A 22,122-nucleotide genomic window follows, 5' to 3' on the forward strand; every position below is an offset into this window, starting at 1 on the left:
CGCCCGGATGCGCGGCCCTCCCTCCGCCGGCCGGGGTCCTGCGGGCTCGGGGCGCCGTGAGGCAGCCGCTCCGCCCCGCGCCGCGCCAGGCCCCGATCCGGCCGCGCACGCGGATGCAAAGTTTCGGGGGAGGGTCGCGGAGCGCCCCCCTGTCCGCGTTTTCTGCCTGTGAGTTGCCGGGCGGAAGGGAGAGCGGGAACCATGTTAGCAGCGTGACGATCCGGTTCCCGGAGGCTCGGACTCGCCGGTCGCTGGAAGCCGGGCCCGCGGGAGCCTGCGGGGCGCCGCGCTCGGAGCAGGGCGGGCCCGTCCTGGCCGGGCGGGGGGGACGCTGCGGGGGCTTTCCACCCGGGGACGCGCTCCGCCGGGACGACGTGGTCGAGCCCCTCGTGTCACTTCCATGCGAATCCCCAGACTCGTGACGCGTCAACTTCTTTCTGTGTCAAGCGTGACACTCGCATCAAGAGCCCTCCAGTCGGAGTTCATGCCCAGAATTTACGGATGTAAAGGAAGGTACAGCACTGCTTGCGCTCAGCTTGAGTGACCGAGATCTCCTAACTGCCTCAATTATGAATAGAAGCAGCAAATCACAGTCATATTGGTGACTGTCACCTCGAGACACCACAACTGTTTTCTTATCACATTCCTCTTGTTGGCAGGTATCTAGAAATACTGGTAATGCTCATTTCTTCAAAATGACAGTCGTTCTGACACATCCCTGAACTTGTTATTTAAGAGAAGCACATGCAGGCATACCTCTTTTTTATGGCGCTTCCCAGGTGCTGTCATTTTTATAAACTGCCGGCAAGACCCTCCACCAGCAAAAATAGAGCTCCTACTCGCTTTATTGCGGAGGTCCGGATCCCAGCGCAAGTTTACTGTTTAAAACTAGGGTGATAGAATTGGTTTCCGGGTAAATCTTAACGTGTTGTCTGTGTGTTTCATAGTAATATTCAAAGAAGAGTCCAGAGACTTCACGACATTGCAGAAAGGGCGTCAGGCACAGAGAAGGTTTAGAACCCCTGTTGTAATGAAGAACAGCGGTCTAGGCTTGCCCGGCTTCTCAGTTTTGTAGGAGTCTCTAAATTCTGGGTATTTTAAATAATGATTTTATATATTTACACTGCTGGATTTTAAGTTCTAGGCACTTTCTTTTTTTGTTATCTGCTCTATAGACAGTGGCTTGAGAGTGTCATATACACTTTGGAGGGTTTTAGAAAACAGGTTCCCCTAGTGAAAAGTCGTTAAACTGAAGCCTCTGAGAAAATAATAACATACATTGTAGAAAGTGCTGTCCTAAAGCCTTTTGACACCTTGTGGGTACAGCTGAACTCTTAAGGACACAGCTTGGGGTCATGTACATTCAGCTGACCCCAAGTGGCGAGTACCATATGCTTACCTCTTTGTAGAGATTTGGAGGAGGGGATGAAAACAAGGTATTTGCTAAATTTTGATCTTGAGGGATAAAGGAAAACAAGCCAGCTAGCCAAAAGATAAAAATTGTAATTAAGAAACCCTATTTTCATTGTACAAACAGCTATATTGTATCTAAAATTTTTACAAAACATTTAATATTTAAAACAGTTCCTTTAGGAAGAAGTTTATAATTTACTTTTTTTTTTTTGCACAATTTCATTAGGAACACATTTTAAAACAGGTTGTGACAACATCTACATTTGGATCTTGTCTAATATCTAAAAGGATAGGTATTGTGAGAGAACTGTCCAGTAGCTTTCCGAGGGAGAAAACCCTATACTTCCTGTTCTGGAAGATGAAGAATGAGACTGATTTCATTTGTCACTTTAGAACCTTCTTTTTAAAGGGTAGTATCAATTTGGTAACGATGTAGGGGCATGCTTCCAAAGACTATACAAATTCAGGTAATAAGCATTTCATTTTGGTTTGATCATTTAAAGATGTATTGTTAGATGTGAGAAAAGTCTTTTTGTTACCCAGATATTATGCCTATGGCATCCTTTTAAATTTGTTTTGAGACTTTGGACTATGTTTCAAAACTAAAATCATCTTAAATTTCAAAGTCTTAACTTGATGCCTAACAACAGGGTAACTATTTTTCCATGTGTGTAAAGTGCTGTTCTCTACTATTTCCTAAAATGTAATTATGTATATATATTCCATTCATTCCAATCTAATTAGTGCCCCAAATAAAGGAAAAGTCGTTTTTTTTTTATTACTCAAAATAAATGCTTTTTTTTATAGAACAAAAATTCAGCAAATTGGGATATCTGCAGTGGAAATGTACACTGTTCATAGACCTGTGATTTAGTGTGCTATACTGTAAAATACACTAATACTAAATTTACAACTTAAGCTCTGAAGTTTTTAGAAAGAATACTTACTAGAAGACCTATGTTTCATTGTTGCCTGATATAAAACCAGTGAACCATATTTTTGTGTTTCGTTTGTTTCTCTTAATTCGGTTTTTCCTATCTGTATTAAACTGGTATTAAATTTATCAAACATCATGCAAGTTTATTACAGATAGTTTATACTAATATTACATGTTATATACAGATTACATACACACAGTTTATACCAATGACTAGTAAAAAACCAAATCAAAATACCTATACTGCACAGAGAATTTAGATTGGCTAAAACTTTGGTTCTACTACTCCACTTGAGTCTTGGGATAGACTAGAGTTAAGCTACTTGAGGCCCACATACACAGAAAACCTACTAGACCTAATAAGTGAATCCAGCAGTATTGTACAATATAAGATCAACATACAGAAATCAACTATATTTCTATACACTACCAATGTGCAATCTGGAAATGAAATTAACAAAACAATTCCATTTATACTAGCATCAAAAAGAATAAAATACTTGGGAATAATTTTAACAAAAGAAATGTAAGACAAAACTAATAGTAATGACTGTCAACTGTAATTGAAAAAAGAATATATGTAATAACGTAAGGCAAGAATATTTTTAACAAAAGAAATGTAAGACTTGTACACTTAAAAATACAAAATATCACTGAGAATAATTAAAGAAGGCCTAAATAAATGAAAAGGAATCCTATGTGTATAGATTGAAAATCTTAATATTCTTAGGATAGCAGTATTTTTAAATTGATCTACAAAATTAGTGCAAGCCTATCAAAGTCCCAGCTGCCTTTTGTTCAGAAAAACATATGGAATTGCAAAGAACCCAAAACAGCCAAGACAGTTTTGATAAAGAGCAAAGTTGGAGGGTTCACAACTCCAAATTTCAGAATTTACTACAAGGAAACAGAAATTAACAGTGTGGTGCTGGCATAAAGTTAAACATATAATCAATCAATGGAATAGAATTCAGAGTCCAGAGTAAATCCTTACCTTTTTGGTCACTGTGTTGTCCATGGGTTCCCAAGACAAAGGGGAAATAACAGTCTCTTCAACAAATGGTGCCAGGAAAAATGGGACAGCCATGAGCAAAATAACAAAGTGGGACTCCTCCCTCATACAATAGACAAAACTAACTCAGAATGGATGAAAGACCCAAATGTAAGAACTAGAACTATGAAACTTATAGAAGAAAGCATTGGAGTTAATTGTGACCTTGAACAATGCAGTTGTGTCTTAGATATGACACCAAAAGCACAGCAACAAAAGAAAAAATAAACTGGACTTGATCAAAATTTAAAACTTTTGTGATTAAAAATCCAGCATAAGGAAAGTGAAAAGGGAACCCACAGAATGTGAGAAAATGTTTGCAAATGATGTATATGAAAAGGGACTTGTATCAGGACATATAATTTTTGAATCTCAATAAAAAGACAACCCAATTTGAAAGTGTGCGAAGGATTTGATTATTTCCCCAAAGAAAATATATAAATGGCCAATAAGTCCATGAAAGGATGTGTAACATTAGGCCATTACTGCATGAGCATGTCAGAATGCTAAAACTAGTTTCTAGGGAGTTGGGAAGGAAGGTAGATTGGAAATCAACATTAACATCTTTTCGTATTTCAGTATCTCTTTGAGAGTTGATAAATGTGTAAAGCACATTTCTTTTACCAAAATGCACAATTTATAACGTAAGTATAGTAACTTTTCCTTAAAATATTATGTGTAATTATTTCTAAATATACGGCCTTTAATGCACTCACCTTTTGATTAATGAGAGAAAAGTAAAAGAGAAACTACCCATTCCTAGGAGATCTCCGAGAATTATACAATATTGTGTCTTTGGTCATTAAAGAGAGCTTATTAAGGACTTGCCTTATGTAGGACTTGCCTATAAAGTACTAAAGGGACATTAGCAGCTATTTAGGATTTCTGTGTAGGTTGTAGGTTGACATGCAGCTAAGCTACTAATTTGAAAGCATTAGTCTTTTCTCCTTGTATGGAACTGTTACATATATTATGGCCTAAATAAAATCTGAGTAAAGAGATTTTTTATAAAGACTATACTGACTATATATTTTTGTTCCATGTTTGTTTTTTTAAAAGAAACTATAGAGACACTGAAACCAAAGGAGAGATTTTTAATTCCTTAGTGCAATATTTTGGTGATAATTTGGGGCGAAGAGTTAAAGCTATGCCATTAGTTGAAGAAACTTCTTTACTTGAAGATTCATCAGTGACTTTGCCTATGATTGTAATAGGTAAGTTACTCCATTTTATCTTACAATTACAGTTAATATCCTTTTATAAATGTAGTTGTAAAACACAAGTTCTTAGGACTGTATTGAAAAGCATTATTAGGTTGACATGTTAAAACAACTAGTAGCCAAATATTTAGAAGAGTAATTGGTGTATCTGATATTAGGCCCTGTGTTAGAATGCAACATCCTTCCCTTGAAGGATTGATATTACTCTGTTATTTTAAAATACTGTCAGTGGTGTTGCTTATATGAAGTGTCACAGTAATGATGATAGTCAGTATTGTTAGTGCGTTGAGTACATAGGAGATTGGACCTACCACCCTATCGTCCTCTGACGTAGTGTGTGTGTGCAGACAGGGAAACAGAAGTTGAGAAAGTTGTGCAAGTTAGTAACCAGTGCTCAGTAATAAACAATTGGTACTTTGCAGTAATGTTTGTAATTACCTTAGTCATAGATTTCTATTATGTATCCTTTACACCACCTCAAGAGATAAGCATATATTAAAAATTAAGCTATTAATAAAACCTAATTCAGAATTATAAAGGTTTTTATGATTGTTTCATTGCATGTATTTAATTACCTGTCATGTATAACTTCCACCTAATATTCACACTCACACAAGATAGGTATTATAGTGTGAAGCTAAGCTGAAGGAAAGAAATATGGGACATAATGTACCTCGATGGCAGACGACTACCTTAGTTTCTTTGATAGTCTGTTTCAGAGTTAGTGCGAAGGAAGAAAAGTCCTCTCCTCCGACTGGCATGTGGGAGATTCAGTAAAGGAAGGAAGGAAGCAATGTGCAGATTTTTGTATGGCCATTCAATTTTCAACTCATTTGGGTAAATACCTAGGAGGGGGATTGCTGGATCATGCGATAAGACTATGTTTGGTTTTTTAAGAAATGGTCAAACTGTCTTCCAAAGTGGCTGTATCATTTTGCATTCCCAGCAGTTATGAGTTCCTGTTCCACAATCTTGTCAGCATTTGGTGTTGTCTGAGTTTGGGATTTTAGCCATTCTGATAGGTGTGCAGTGGGGTCTCATTGTTTTAATTTGCAGTTCTGTAATGACATATGATGTGGAGCATCTTTTCATGTGCTTATTTGCCAGCTGTGTTTCTTTGAGGTAGGTGTCTGTTCATATCTTTTGCCTACTTTTTAAATTAATTGGGTTGTTTCCTTATGGTTAAGAGTTAAGAGTCCTTTGTGTAATATTAGAAACAAGTACTTTATCAAATACATGTCTTGCAAATATTTTCTTTCTGTGATTTGTGTTTTCATTCTCTTAACAATGTCTTGCATAGCAGAAAATTAAAGATTTCTAAAGTCCTGCTTATCAGTTTTTTTTTTCTTTCATGGATCCTGCTTTTGGTGTTACATCTAAAAACTCATTACCAAACTGAAGGTCACCTAGATTTTCTCCTGTTATCTTCTAGAAGTTACATAATTTTGTTCCTTATATTTAGGTCTATGATCTGTTTTGAGTTAATTTTTATAAAAGAGGTTAAGTATCTAGATTCATATTTTTGCATGTACCTGTACATTTGTTCCAGTACTATTTGTTGAAAAGTCTGTCTCCATAGGATTGCCATTTCATCTTTGTCAAAAATAAGTTGACACTATTTGTGAGGCGCTCTGTCTGGTTCCATTGATTTGACCATTCCTCCATCATTTCCGCACTGTCTTGCTGACTGTATTCTTATAGCAAGACTTGAAGCTGGATGGTTTCAGTCTTTACTTTGTTCTTCTATATCGTGTTGGCTATTCTGGGTTTTTCCCCTTTCCATTTAAACTTTAGAATCAGTTTGCCAGTATCCACAAAGTAACTTGCTGGGATTTTGATACGGAATATCTTTCCATCTACTTAGATGTTCTAGATTTTTTTCATCAGTTTTGTGGTTTTCCTCATATAGATATTACATGTATTTTGTTAGGTTTATATCCAAGTAGTTCTCTTTTTGGTGCAAATATAAGCAGTGTTGTGTATATAATTCCAAGACTCACTTTCTCATTGCTAGTATATAGGAAAGTGGTTGGTTTCTGCATATTAACCTTGTATCTTGCAACCTTGCTATAATTGCCTGTTCTGGTTTTTAGTCAATTCTTTTGGACTTTCTATGTAGATAATTTTGGCATTATGTACAAAGACAGTTTCATTTTGTCCTTCCCAGTCATACTTTTTATTTCCTTATCCTGTCTTATTGCATTAGCCAGAACTTCCATCATGATGTGTGTTGAGCAGGAATAGTGAGAAGAGACATCCTTGTCTTATTCTTAATCTTAGAGGAAAAGCACTTAGTTCCTCACCATTAAGTAGGATATTATTAATAGCTGTAGATTTTTTGTAGATACTCTTACATGCTGAGGAAGGTCCCCTCTATTTGTAGTTTGCTGAGTTTTTATCGTAATTCAGGGTTGCATTTTGTCAAATGCTTTTTCTGTATCTGTTGATATTATGATTTTTCTTCTTTAGTTTTGTCTCTTTTTCAGTCAAGGAAATTAGCTCTTTGCCTCAGGTCTTTACTCCCACTATTTGTCATTTGTTTATAATTTTTACAAAGGCAAATGGTTTATTTTCCTGTCTTTTGAGTTTTGTGTCATACTTAAATGCTACCACTCCAGCATTATAAGTAGAAATCTTACCCACTTTCCTAATATTCTTATGTTTTTACTTTTTATATTTACATCTTTAAGCTTATTTTATTTGGGATAAAATATTAGGTGAAGAAAAGGATTTTTTTCCTGTGACTCACAACTTTCCCAGTTTGATTAAATTTTTGATAGATGTAGATAATAGAGAAGGGGCAACCCAGACTAAAGGAACTACAGAAATGGAAGTAGTTCAACAGATTCAACAGAAAATCCAGTTTGGTTTTAGTTAAAGCATATAAAAATACAGGAAGGCAGTATTAAGAGATGGTTGAGACTAGAACATGGAGAACACTGGGTATCAGAAACAAGCAGTTAAGACCTTTAGAGGGTATAATATGCTGAAGAGCGTTGTGTTACCAAAACTCACCGGAATGTAGAAAGTGAAGTGATTTTGGAGTAGGTGAATCTTAGGGAGGAGAAACAGAAGGAGCCTTTTGTCTTCTGAGTGGGAGTACAGGAGTGAGAATAGCAAAGACAACCGAATGAATATGGATGACAAAATATTGATAGGGGTAGAGCCAGAACCTGACTGACTTAGGAGTGTGCTAGCGCCAGACACTGAGAAGGGATGGTGTTTCAAAGGAGAGGGCCCCTAAATGAAGGAACCCTTGAATTTGTTTTGAACCATTTTAATTATTAGTGGGTCTATTAGGTGGAGTGAAGAAGTAGCATACGGAAATGTGGAATATATTTTTGGAGAAGAGGTCAGCGTAGGGATCTAATTTTGGGAGTCAGTAGCATAGAGTTGAAGCTCTGAGTAGATGAGCTTCCCAAAAGAAAACAGGAGTGAAGACAAAAGTCGGAATCTTGTGAATACTTGGTTTTAAGAGTTTAGAGAAGAAAGAATTGGTGAGGGAGAAAAGCCAAGGAATAGGATTATTAAGATGCATGACACACCCCTCTCCACCTTTTTTTTATAGGAAATGGACCCTCAGGGATCTGCCTTTCTTACATGTTATCAGGCTACAGGCCATATTTATCACCAGAAGCAATACATCCAAATCCAATCTTACATAGTAAATTAGAAGAAGCAAGACATCTTTCCATTGTTGATCAGGTATTATTTCTTACATGTCAGTCCTTTTAATTTTTTAGACTGAAACAAGATTAGTTTTTTACTTAAATAAACATTGTGTTTAATTGAAAATCCTTTCTTCTAAATAAACTTTGTATCATTTCTATTTTAGATTAGTAAATCCATTCATTCTGAGTTACTTTGATTTATTTTCCTGAATTGATGAGAATTCCCAAATGATTTCCTGATAAACTTTGCATAGGTTCTCTGTGCTTAAATAGTTTGTGAAGTGCTGCCTTTTTTAACTGCAGTATCACAACAGACATATTAAGGCACGTAGCATCTTAAAGATATATTCACGTTTTGCAGTAAGGGATCTGATTAGATTTGTTGAAGCCCAACCATTTCTCCTGTTCATTTGACCAAAGAATCTATTAAGATCTCATAGAACATCAGTGTTCTGTGGCACGCTATCTGGGAAATGCAGGATTAGCGTGATGGCCTGCACTTAATTATGATAGCTGTTTGTTTGTTTGTAACTCTGCCTTTTTTCTTTAAAAAAAAAAATGCATTCAGGACTTGGAATACTTGTCTGAGGGCCTTGAGGGCCGGTCATCCAATCCAGTTGCAGTGCTGTTTGACACGCTTCTGCATCCAGGCGCCGATTTTGGGCACGATGACCCATCTGTGTTGCACTGGAAGTTAGAGCAGCATCACTATATCCGTCACTTAGTCCTTGGGAAAGGTCCACCCGGCGGAGCCTGGCATGTGAGTACTATATTTTCCTCAGCACTGTAGTGTATGTCATCCTGATAAGACCACATGGATTCTTAAACATTATGATATATGAAGTATAGTGAATTTTTATCTGAGAATTTTTATCCTATTCAAGTAAATGTAGGTTAATTACTAGAAGCTAGGCCAAATTTCATTACTGATAGTCTTACTATAAGCATTTTTCTGTACTATTTTATAAGAATTATATAGAAAATATTTCAAGAATATTTTGCGTAGTAAAAAATTTTTATGTATTCATTTTAGACTTTACAAAATCTCACACAATATTTCAAACCAAATATCCATTATTTCTCTACATTTTCAAGATCTTGAGTGAAAAACATATTGTAAAAGAAGGAAGTTGTATTAGTGTGCTTGGGCTGCTCTAACACACTGCTACAGACAGACCATGTGGCTTGAATGGCAGATCCTGACGCCTCAGTTTTGAGGCGTGAAGTCCAGGATCAAGGGGCCAGCCTGCAGTGCGTAGTTAGGGAGCTTTTCCTGGCTTGCAGATAGCCGCCTCCTTGCGGGAGTCCTCACATGGCGAGAGCATAGTCTCTCTCTTCCTCCTCTTATAAAGCCACTAATCCTGTCACGAGGGCCCCACCCTCCTGGCCTCAGTTTGAGGCCTGATTACCTCCGAAAGGACCCATCTCCAAATATCATCGCATTGGGGGTTCCAGCTTCACATGGAGTCGTGAGACAGCTTAGTCCACAACAGGGGTTTAACCCAAGAACTGGTAACAGAGCACTTCGTTAGAGGCAGCAACTAACTGTAATTCTTCACTTCTGCATCCTTAGCAGTTAGCACAGTCCCTAGTGTTGAGAGCTCAGTGTTGGCTCTGGAAGCAAGAACCAAGGCACACCAGCACGCAGCAGCACACTCATCGGTCACCCAGTCCAAGGGTCAAAGGGTGTCTTGCAGGAGGCAGCCAACACCAGTTCTGCAGACACACCTGTCTCAGTAGTGCGTAGGCTAAAGCAACCCAGGACAAAAGCAACCTGTTGAAGGACACTCATGCTCTATTAAAGTGTCACACAAAAGTGCCTGTTCATTCTGCCTGGAATGTTCTCCCTTTCTAATTGTGCGCTAAGTCCACTTGTGTCCTCTGAGGAACAGCCCCCATTCTGTATGTGCCCACAGTACGTCAGGCCTGCGTCCCCTAACAACCACAGGCATCCATGGCATACAGGTTGCATGGGGGAGAAAGCAGATAGGGAGAAAAGTTAAGAGATCGAGGGATGGGGGCTCTCATCCCACTGGAAGAACTGGTGCAGTGGGAATACAATTAAGAGACTGTTGACAGAAAGTGGAATGCCAGTGCTTTAGGGGTGTTGCTTTCCAGCTGAGAAGACGGTGTCTCCTGATAACTTCGGAAACACAACGACCTCTTCACAGCTGCCCTTCTGACAATCCTCGTTTCCCATCTTGGTTCTCATCCTAGCACCAGGCCCAGGCCGCCTCAAAGCACTGACAGCTGGCTGCCTTCGCTCCCAGGGGACCTGGGTACTGTCACAAGTGAGAGGCTTCAGAAGGCCTCACACATGGAAGTATTCCGTAAGTGCTGGCTCATAACAGCCAGTCCCATTCCCAATCCTGCACTGTGCAGACAGGGCAAGACGAGTTAGGAGGAAAGAAGCCATAGCCTGAAAGAGCTGGATGGAAGAGATGGCCAGGTGACTGGGACAGGTGCTGGTGGCCCTGGGGCTTTCCTGGCTTCATACTGAGCAAAGCAGAAGTCAGCAGGACACGGAAGCTTAGAGGGCTCGCTTTATAGGCTGTGTTACCGGTGGTCTGTCGTAACTAGGCGAGCACTGCTGCTTTCCATGGTTCTTGGAAGAAATGCCGCCATATCCAAACCTGCTCAGACGTCACAGTTATAACTGACGGGTGCTGCCCATTAAAAAAGTCTAATAGTAACATGGAAAGACATCTCAAGTATGGAAATTAATGAATTTTTTCCCTTTTGAGTAAAAAATGAAAATTCTGATTTGTTCCTCTAACATGATCTACAGCTGGACCACCATGGTGACTCTAGCCAGAGCTATCAGCATTGTGTAGGCATCCGGTAGTAGTGTAAGTTTGTTTTATAAATGTACAACTACATGAAAGAAGGAATATAGATACTACCAAATGATGAAAGGATCATTTGAAAGTTTATTGGAATACACTTGAAGAGTTACTTTACACAACCATTTAGGATTTCTTTGAGCTCTACTTATCCAGACTCTAAATGATAGTAAATAAGATGGATTGAGTTTAAAAACAAAAATCAGCGTTGTTGCTTAAATGTGTTTTTGATTGTCCAATTTTTATTCAAATAGAATATGGAAGGCTCCATGTTGACAATCAGCTTTGGAAACTGGATGGAGCTACCGGGACTTAAATTTAAAGATTGGGCATCTAGTAAACGAAGGTAAAGATCAAGCTGTTAAAATTCCTTAGTGTACAATGGAAGAGTGTCAGCAAATGTCAAAATATTTGTGATCCTGTCTTAGATGAATAACATAAATGCATATGTCTTTCAAATGAAAAGCCTCTTTGCAGCAGAGATTATGAGCTCGTTTCTGCTTAGAGATGTTATAAACTCAGCCCAGAGGAAAGGAGGGAAGGGCTGGTCTGTAGACTGGGTTCCTCTGACTTCTCTGTTAATTGTGGATTTATTTCATCCTGTTAAACCACTCTGTATCCATTCTCATCCACCCACATATCCTTTCCACGTCTACTTATTTTTACGAGCAGTACATAACTTCATGGGGTATATCTCATGTATATATTACCTAGAGTGTTTGACCTTCTGAGAAGAGTGTTTAATGATGTAGAATGATGGGATAAACTAGAATCTGTGATGTAATTGGTATTTGGGTATACAGGTAAATATTTAATAAGAAAGTAGGAGTAACGGAAGAATGCTCAACTTGGAAGAATACAAGTTTATTTTGGGAGAAAGAACCCAAAATTTAAAAAGGAATACAAAAAGCCCTATCATTTTCAAGGACAGTAAATATTAAAGTAGATAGGAATTACCAAGTTGGAGAACCTATTCTAATTTGACTGCTCACAGAAACGGTAAGTGAAAGCGGGAAGTTACTTAACCTTTGTTAGGACAGGGCTGTAACACATGAATGCTTTACTTCCTGCCAAATAAAACCCATGTTCACCACAGAAATTATCCTCAATTTGAGAAGCTTTAAGGAGAGCAAGTTTAGACTAGCATGGGTAATTGAGATGTTTTAAACCTCTCAAATGTTCCTTTTGGGTTTTTTAAAAAGGAATTTTATACACGTCTGAAGTGTAAAGTTATTACAAAATCAGGCAAGATGGACAAGTTCCTGATTTTCATAAGCAAGCAAGTGAAATTGCTCAACTTATGTCCCTTTTGCAATGTGGGTAAGAAAGGAAAGCTTTATGATTTATATACTAGAAGCTTTCATCCTTTTAAATTGGGATGTTGTGTATAGAAGTAATATGTGAAAATAAATATTGTGATAAATATACCTTTAGTTCCTCCCTTTGCATAGCATTAAGAGAAGACTCTTAGGTCTCTAGAGATTGGCAGTTTGAATCCTGAACCTAACTTCTGATGTTGTGACCCTGGTCAAATAAATAGCTGTCAACTTGGTTGTCTATAAAACGGAGAGAAGAATAGTAACTACTGCATAGGGTTTCTGTAGAAATTGAGAGTTAATACATTCAAAATCTTAATTATTGTAGTCATTAAACTTTAAGGAGAAACATTTTTATGGACTTCTTCCAAATACACGGTATAATGAATTATGTGAAATGATTTGGTGTATTTTTCCTGCTACTTATCTCTAATTGGGACACAGTGTTTAGGGGTGCATGCCCATCACTTTAAAGGTCAAGTGGAAAAAGATGTACTAATGTACTTTTTTCATAAAGAGATTATAGATTTCTTATGAGTAGGAAAACACAGAAATGTTTTATTTACTAGGGCATAAGATGATTGTTCAGCAGAAGACTGACTGATTTGACTTATTTGTGGTCAGTAGGAAAATAGAAAGCAACTTAAAGTTGTGTCAAGAAGGTACGCATTATCTGTAAGAAATGTATTATTACAATAAGACCTGTACTGTATCTCAACAATGATTAATCTAAATCATTTAGCCTGTACTCACTGTTTAGAACAGACTGAGTAGTGTAGTTATAGACTGAATTGTTAAGGTTACGACTGTGAGATAAACTATCAAATAGCCAATTTTCATATAGCCGTATTTTAATCTTATCATTTAGTAAAAGTTTATTGATAAAGGCAGCTAATGTGAACAGATACTGTGCAAGACACTAGAGAAACAAAGATGCATTAAATACAGTCAGCCCTTTTGGCGCCTCTTCTTGTTATAATAACGAAAAAAGAAAAGCTTTCCTTTGTAGACTGTTAGGATCACTTCTAGCTAAGGCAGTTCAGAGCGATTAAAAACATGTGATGGCTTCCTAGATGGAGCGGCTCTAATCTGTCCTCATAGAGTATTTTTCCTTGTCTTTTCCAGGAACCTAAAAGGGGATCGCGTTGTGCCAGAGGAAGTGGCTCGCTATTACAAACACTATGTAAAAGTCATGGGTCTCCAGAAGAACTTCAGAGAGAATACGTACATCACCTCTGTGTCCAGGCTCTGCAGAGATCCAGATGACGACGACGATGGCCAAGACAGCAGTATTTCAGCACAGCAGCTCCAGATGGAGAAGTCCAAGTTCATCAGGAGGAACTGGGAGGTCCGGGGTTATCAGCGCGTAGCCGACGGGTCCCATGTGCCCTTCTGTCTCTTTGCTGAGAACGTGGCTCTGGCAACTGGAACGCTGGACTCTGCTGCCCGTCTGGAGGTTGAAGGGGAAGATTTTCCTTTTGTGTTTCACTCAATGCCTGAATTCGGAAAGGCTGTGAGCAGAGGCAAGTTGCGTGGCAGAACGGACCCAGTGCTGATCGTGGGCTCCGGGCTCACTGCAGCTGACGCAGTACTGTGTGCTTACAACAACAATATCCCTGTGATTCATGTATTTCGCAGGCGAGTAACGGACCCAAGTTTAATTTTCAAGCAGCTTCCCAAAAAGCTTTATCCAGAATACCATAAAGTCTATCATATGATGTGTACTCAGTCGTGTTCTGCAGACTCAAATCTTTTATCTGAGTATACCAGTTTTCCTGAGCACCATGTGCTTTCCTTTAAGTCAGACATGAAGTGCATCCTTCAGAGCACCTCTGGATTGAAGAAAATATTTAAACTCTCTGCAGCAGTGGTACTGATAGGTTCTCACCCCAATCTGTCTTTTCTGAAGGAGCAAGGCTGTTACCTGGGCCATAACTCAAGTCAGCCAATCACCTGTAAGGGTAATCCTGTGGAAATAGATGCATATACCTACGAGTGTGTCAAAGAAGCCCACCTTTTTGCATTGGGTCCTCTAGTCGGAGACAATTTTGTTCGATTTTTAAAGGGGGGAGCACTGGGTGTTACACACTGTTTAGCTGCAAGACAGAAGAAAAACCATTTATTTGTTGAAAGAGGAGGAGATGGGATAGCTTAAAGCAGCTTTACCAGTAATTTATATGGTCAGTTTATCATTAAAGATTTTTACTAGTGTCTTTGCAGTGTACTGGCTTGAATTTTCTGGACTTGAATTAACTGGAGGAGAGCCTCGAACTATTATGTTTTAAAGTTACAAGAACTTGGTGTTCTGATTTATATTGTAATGTATCAAGGGTGTCACTGTCAGACAAATGGAAACGCTGCCAATTTAGTATACTTTAAGTTCTCACTTAACTAAAACAGTCTTTTCTTCCAGGATGTACTTTTTCTGATCATTTTTGGTTATTTGTTATGATTGATTCCAAAATATTGCAGCCTGAATCTATAAAACCACATAGTCATTAGGCCAGAAACTGTCCTCGCTACATATCAGGTGACACTGCTACTCAAAGGGTGGACCAGGGACCAGCATAACCTTCCTCTGTAGCTTGTTAGAAGTGCAGATTCCACACCTGACCACAGACTTAAGAGTCAGAAACCACATCCAATTACTGAGATCCTCAAGGAATATGCATGCTCATTAAAGTGGGAGGCAAACTGGTCTCAAAGAAAGTGGGCGTGGTGTGTGTGCACTGGAGGTGGGGTGGGATAGAAGGCATTTGAACTCAGGTTTTATTTATTTTGAAATTACCAATTGTATGAATCTAACTTATTACCAAATATGATCTTTTAAAAAATATTTTTATTGTTGAAAGCTTTACAGATGCTTCATATTCTTAGCTTCCAGTAAGTTAATTTCAACAGCCCAATAATGTTGGCAACACCCAGAATTTACCAAGATGTTCTCTAGAGATTTATTCTCCACTTAACTTGCCTAACACTTAACCTAATTTGAAAGTCAATAAATTGTGAATGGTACTACCTATCCCTTTGTGAACAGTTAATTTCTATCATTGAAACTAAGACATCTGGGCATAAGTACTTCTAATATTGTAATACTATTTGGGTATTGCCAGAATTATTAAAGACTAAAATTGAAAATAAGGTTAAAACCTGTCTTTTCCATTCCCAATATGATTGCTTTCAAATTTGTTCATACTCATAAATGACATAGCAGCTCATTCTGTGGTTATTTATTGAATTGTATGCTCTTACCTTGATTTGTATTTATTTAGGTGTGCTTAATTAATGTCTGTGTTTTCATACAAATCCCCAGAACTTTTAGTATTAGACAAAAAAGTCTTCTGAAGTTCTCCATGGCAAATTAAATTTCTCCTATTCTCTCTCTTAACTCTCTCGCTCTCTTTTGGTAGAATTTATTTCATTTGAAATGTGTTTATTGAACGTCTGATTTTTTTTTTTTTTAGTATTAAAAAATAGACTGAAGTGTCATTATTTTGCTGTCCATCTTTTTGCAATGTTATGTGCTTACAGGATCAAAATTCACCTTCAAATAGAATTGTTTAGAATATACTTTCATCTACAACTAGCTGTTTCAGATAAACAATGAATTCTTACACTCCTGAAAACTGTCATGTCTGAGTAACAATTTTAGAAATGATGTGATCCAGTTTTAGTTTATTATAATGGTAATTTTTTTCAAATTAATTTCACATCTATTGGAAATGGTATAACATACTCTGACTACACTTGATGGAGCACTCTTGCCTGCCTTTTCTTTTGAGCTCTGAATGAGTTAGGTTGGATGTTTTCTTAATGTCACTTCTAAACCAAAAATGACATTGTTATAAAGATGGTTTCTAGGGAAGGATAAGAACTGTTGATATCCCCTTGTGTCCCAAAAGCTTGCTCCTACCCATCCTATAGCATTTATGTGCGATTATTCACCAAAAAAAAGACTTAGGTAAAGTCAAGTTCCAGTAGGGCCCAAAATAAACCTGATGAATAATTTCATCATTCGTTAGTTGCTTTCCATTTTCCAATTACCTCTCTAACCTTGCTGCCATGGGTTGCTGATAACATTAAAGCCTTTTCTCTGGTGTTCTATTCTCTTATACTCTTAGTTTCTGTCCCATAGTCACAAACCTTTACTTATTCTTCAGTGTCATCAACTAGCTACTCAGAGAGGGAGAAACCACTAAATATTTGACTCGTCATACCATGATGTGGGCATCTCTTCTTCATCCCTCAGAAATCTAGCTCTTGAAAGAATGTTTAAAAATCAGAATCTCGGGGGTTTTAAAAATAAAATTAAGTCACTTCTAAGTGTTTTAGACAGTCTGAGTATGTGAACTTCGTTTAACTTTACTTTTTTGAAAAATCTAGTAAGTTTTATGTAATATGTTTCCATAGAATCAAATTCTAGTTAACAGATTTTAAAAATCAAGACTGAAAGGTATTTTAAAATATTATGTAGTCAATGGGAAATGGTGAAAAATCCTTCTAAATAAATCCTGCTATTAAATGGAAGCACTTAAGTCCCAGCCTATGGAATATGGAGACACCCAGAACAAAACAAAACTAGACTGAATCTAAACAAATCTAATTTGGTTATAGGGCTGCTATTGCATAAAGCCATTTTGATCAGATCAGATCACAGTCTTTTAAACTACACTATACACTCCTAGGGTAAAAAGGGCCAGGGTTGCTAGACCTCCCCAGAAGGAGAGTGGAGAAAAGACTATAAACAGGTAACTGCTGTTTTTGAATGTACCCTCCAGCCCCAGGCTAGTCATGAAAAATGGTGTCTCTGTGGAGGTGGCAGGACAAAAAGTAACCGATAAACCATAAAAACAACTAAAAGTAAACTTCATATTTAAAAGGACACCCTACTGGTTTCGGTTATCATAGAGTAATGGGAACTGGACTTACCCTTTATCGACTATTGGAAAAAAACATAAAGCAATGTTTGTACACATTGGACAGCAGCCCTGGACTGACATTTAAGAGAAGAAACAAGGTGAGGTGGAAATCACTCTCGCCTTCTGCCTGAGGCCACTTCCCACACAACGAAGTGGAGTGGGTGGAAAACATCCCAGTTCAGAGTTCCTGCTGGCAACGAGCAGGGTGCCAGAGGAGAGAGCTGCACTGAGAAGCAGCTCCAGAAATTTGCATATGATTTCCTTAAATCTGTCACAATAACAGACTGAGTATAGACACACAGATCCATGGAACAGAATATAGAAACCATGGGCAATTAACTTTTGACAAAGGATCCATGAATATACAATGGGGAAGGACAGTCTCCTCAATAAGCTGTGGTGGGAAAACTGGACAGATACATGCGACCAGACCACTGTATCATACACAAAAATCAACTCAAAATGGATTAAAACCTTGAACATAAGACCTGAAACCATAAAAGTCATGGAGGAAAACATTTGTAAATCGTGTATCTGATAAAGGGTTGATATACAAAACATGAACTCACACAACTCAATACCAAAAACCAAAGAATCCAATTAAAAAATAGGCAGAGGATCTAAATAGACATTTTTCCAAAGACACAGAGATGACCAACAAGCACATGAAAAGGTGGTCAACGTCACTAATCATCAGGAAAATGCAATCAAAAGTACAATGTGATCACGCCTGTCAGAATGGATGTCACCAAAAAGAAGTGTTGGTGAGGCTGTGGAGAAAAGGGAACCCTTGTGCACTGTTGGAAATGTAAGCTAGTGCAGCTACTATGGAAAATAGTTTGGAGGTCCCTCAAAAAATTAAAAAGAGAACTGTCATATGAATCAATGTCATATGATTCAGCAATTCCACTTCTGGCTATTTACCCAAAGAAAATAAAATCACTATCTCAAAGAGATATATGCACCCCCATGTTCACTGCAGCATTATTTACTATAGGCAAGATATGGAAACAACCTAAGTGCCCATCAATGGATGAATAGATAAAGAATATATGGCATATATACACATATCTACAATGGAATATAGATTCAGCCTTGAAAAAGGAAATCCTGCCATTTGGGACAACATGGATGAACCTAAAGAGCATTGTTAAGTGAAATAAGTCAGAGAAAGACAAATACTGTATGACCTCACTTACACGTAGAATCTCAAAAAACCAAACGTAGACACAGAACAGGTTGGTAGTTGCCTAAGGCAGGGAGTGGGGAAACGGGTCAAGGTGATCAAAAGGTAAAAACTTGCAGTTATAAGTTCTGAAAATGTAATTTACAGTATGGTGACTATTAATACTATTTTATATATTTGAAAGCTGATAATAGAGTAGGTGTTAAGGTTCTCATCACAAGCAGAAAAAATCCGTAACTGTGAGGTGATCGATGTTAACTAAATTTACCATGATAATCATTTTGCCTATATACACTATGAAATCATGTTGTATACCTTAAACTAATTTACATCTCAATAAAACTGGGAGAAACAGACAAATCCATAATTATAGTTGGAGATTTTAATATTCCTCTTTGAGTAACTAGTCAAACAAGTAGACAAAAAAATAGAAAGGATACAAAAGATCTCAATACATTAATTAACCACTGACCTAACTGATATTTATAGGACACTACACTCACAACCTGCAAATACACTTTCTAAGAATACAAAGAACATTTACCAAACAGACCAACCATATACTAGTCCATAAAACAAGTCTTAAAAATTTTCAAAAGGTTGAAAATCTTACTATGATCTCTCACCATAGTGGAATTAATTTAGAAAGCAGTAACGAAATAAATAACATATCTTTTGATAGATGAAAATTTTTTATTTGGAAATTAAATAACTAATTCACGTATCAATGAAGAAAGCACACAGAGATTAAGACATATTTTGAACTGAATGTTAACACAAATACCCTAAGTTGTTACATGCAGCTCATGCAGGAGGAACAGACGGAAATTTATAGTTTTAAATATTGATATTAGAAAAGAGGCTTAAAATCAATGATCTAAGCTTCCATCTACAGAGGCTAGAAAAATAAGAGCAAACTGGACACAAAGTACTTGGAAGGTAATGAAGATGAGTGAAAATCAATGAAACAGAAAAATGGCAAACAGAGAAAAATCAAAGAAACCAACCATTCTTTAAAACGTTTTAAATAGAATCAATAAACCTTTAGCTAGACTGATCAAGAAAAAGAGAACAGGGCCTGCTGGGTGGCTCAGTTGATTAGAGCATGAGCTCTAAGCAGCAGGGTTGCTGGTTCGATTCCCACATGGGCCAGTGAGCTGTGCCGGAGCTGAGCTGCCAATGGGCAGCTGGGAGGCTCAGTGGTGACAGCGCGTGCTCTTAACAACAAGGTTGCCAGTTAGAATCACCCATGGGATGGTAGGCTGCCCGCTCCCCATCAACCATTAGATTGAAGGCGGCTACTGGACTTGGAGCTAGCTTGCGCCCTCCACAATTAAGATTGAAGGACAACAACTTGACTTGGGAGCTGATGGGTCCTGGAAAAACACAATGATCCCCTTCCCCTATTCCCCAACACTGTTCCCTTCCCCAATTCCCCAATAAAATCCTTAAAGGAAAAGAAAAAGAGAACACATTTCTCTGAAAACAAAGATGAAAAAAGGGACATCACTATATATTATACAGTCATTAAAAGTTTAACACAGAAATTTTATGAACTTTGTATCTATAGAGTTTTTTTAAATCTTAAGGAATCTACAAGAAAAATACTAAACTATGAGTTTAGCATGTTCTTAGCCTCTAAATTCAATATACAAAAAATAACTGCATTTACATGTATAAGCAATATCATTGCAAGGTGAAAATTTAAAAACTACCATTTACAAGAGTATCAAAAATATTAAATATTTAGGGATAAATTTAAAATAGATACACAAGCCTCTCCACTGAAACAATAAAATAATGCTGAAAGAAATTAAAGATCTAAGGAAATGAACAGATGTGTTACGCTCATTGGAAGAGTGAATATGTTTAAGATGTCCATTCTTCCCAAATCAAGTTTTGGATTCAGTATATCCCAACTGAAATCCTACCAGACTTTTTTGATACAAATTGACATGCTTCATGGACTTAAAGTACCTGATTTCAAGACTCACTAACAGCTTTAGTAATTCAAGATAGTGTGAGATGAGCCTAAGAACAGACAAGCAGATGGGTACTACAGGACGGAGTTTAGAAACAGACCCACCTGACTCCTTTTTTACAAAGTTGCCAAGGTAATTAAGAAAAGACAGTTGTTTCAACAAATAGTGCTAGCCCGGACAGCCATATGGATAGTAAAATGAACCCTAACCCCTACTTCATACTCAAAGATTAATTCATGTTGGATCAGACATAAATATAAAAATATATAAAGTTTATAGAAGAAAACTATTTTTGAAATCTTGATATTGAATAAATATTTTAGGATACTGAAACATCAAGAAGAAAAAATTGATAAATTTGACCTTTCCAAAATCTAAAGCATCTGTTGATCAAAGACATGAAAAACAGTGAAATATGAAAACAAAAATAATTCAGGCTGGGAGAAATATTCTCAATACACACATATGACTAAAGAATTGCATCCATAATATATTGGGCTGTCGGAAAAGTCATGATGTATTTTTTCTATATTTTTCGTTGCAAAAATGCGTCATGACTTTTCCGACAACCCAATACAAAGAACTTCTATAACTCAATTACAGTTATCCGGGTAAAGCAAATTCAAACCAAAATGAGACATCACTACACACCCAATATAATGGATTAAAAGGAAAAACCTCTGACAACCCCAGTGTTTGCAAACAGGAGCATTCTGGTACTGGTGAAGGCAGGCTTCCTTAGAAAGGGACTGTGGGCATGAGACCATGTCAGTCTGTCCTTTACATCCTCACCTGGAGCATGGAGACCACCAGCTCCACTGGCTGGTTACAAGGCAAGACCACTATTAGACTCACAGACTCCATTTCACCCACCAACAAGCCCTGTCCGTTCTACTTGTACGGCATTCACGTGCTCTCCAGAGTCACTGCCACTGTCATCATTCAAGGGTTTATAGCCCCTTATACTATTTCAATCTCCTCCTCAACGTTTTTAATGTCTCAGCTTTGACGCCTATAATAGAGATTGTACGTCGGCTCATCCCATCCCACTTCCTAGAGACTCAGCACCTTAACGCCTCCACTTCCCTGACTCACTGAACCAGAGCCCCGCCTGCGAGCAGGGTACTTGGTTCTGCCAAGCGGATGCCAGCGCCTGTGGCGACAGTGAGGGACAGGCCAACTCCCATCCCTCCAGCTGCTCCTCTCCCAGGGATACCACCCAGAGATGCCTTCCATGCATCCCATGCCCCCTCACTCTGCAGGCGCTCTTGCCTGGAGCACAGTGGGAGCAGACAAGCTCGAGCACATGGCTCCAGGGAGGCCTCAGTTAGGAGTGGCCTGCGGTCTGCTCCAGACGGTCCTGCGAGTTTTCCTTGAAGGCCCAGATGAGAGCCTTCTCCTAGTCCGGCCATTTCAAGTATCTAATTCCCTGTATTACATCCTTTCCTGCTTAAAATGTCTATGGTGGTTTGTTTACCTCAACTGGAGTTCAGTATGGAAAATATCCGCAGTTTCCATTTCTTTGTAACCTACACATAATTAACATCCTGACTTAGAAGTTCCCATCCAGAAACCATGCACAGC

The 22,122-nt window shown here is 38.1% G+C and overlaps 1 protein-coding gene across 3 annotated transcripts; it reads left to right on the top strand.

Annotated features, from left to right (window-relative positions):
• Positions 1 to 6: 6 nt before the first annotated feature.
• Positions 7 to 16,462, top strand: OSGIN2 (oxidative stress induced growth inhibitor family member 2). Of its 3 annotated transcripts, none has more exons than XM_019651665.1 (6): positions 7 to 513; positions 4,461 to 4,615; positions 8,190 to 8,326; positions 8,861 to 9,052; positions 11,390 to 11,481; positions 13,577 to 16,462. In XM_019651665.1, the coding sequence occupies exons 1-6, from the start codon at positions 401 to 403 to the stop codon at positions 14,604 to 14,606; spliced, it is 1,719 nt and encodes a 572-aa protein (XP_019507210.1). In that variant the 5' UTR covers positions 7 to 400; the 3' UTR covers positions 14,607 to 16,462. The 3 variants fall into 3 exon arrangements, with proteins under 3 accessions (XP_019507210.1, XP_019507213.1, XP_019507211.1); XM_019651668.1 differs by lacking the exon at positions 7 to 513 and adding an exon at positions 575 to 659; XM_019651666.1 differs by lacking the exon at positions 7 to 513 and adding an exon at positions 5,331 to 5,458 and having other exon boundaries at positions 4,530 to 4,615.
• Positions 16,463 to 22,122: the final 5,660 nt, after the last annotated feature.

Source organism: Hipposideros armiger, unplaced genomic scaffold, assembly GCF_001890085.2.
Source record: "Hipposideros armiger isolate ML-2016 unplaced genomic scaffold, ASM189008v1 scaffold_163, whole genome shotgun sequence".
Classification (NCBI taxonomy): Eukaryota; Metazoa; Chordata; class Mammalia; order Chiroptera; family Hipposideridae; genus Hipposideros; species Hipposideros armiger.

Bases quoted from the DNA above. Each gene is read 5' to 3' on its own strand.
- OSGIN2 (XM_019651665.1), top strand. From the start codon at position 401: ATGCGAATCCCCAGACTCGTGACGCGTCAACTTCTTTCTGTGTCAAGC. The intron at 4,616-8,189 runs GTAAGTTACTCC...TTTTTTTTATAG, and splicing joins TTTGCCTATGATTGTAATAG to GAAATGGACCCTCAGGGATC. The intron at 8,327-8,860 runs GTATTATTTCTT...AAATGCATTCAG, and splicing joins ATCTTTCCATTGTTGATCAG to GACTTGGAATACTTGTCTGA.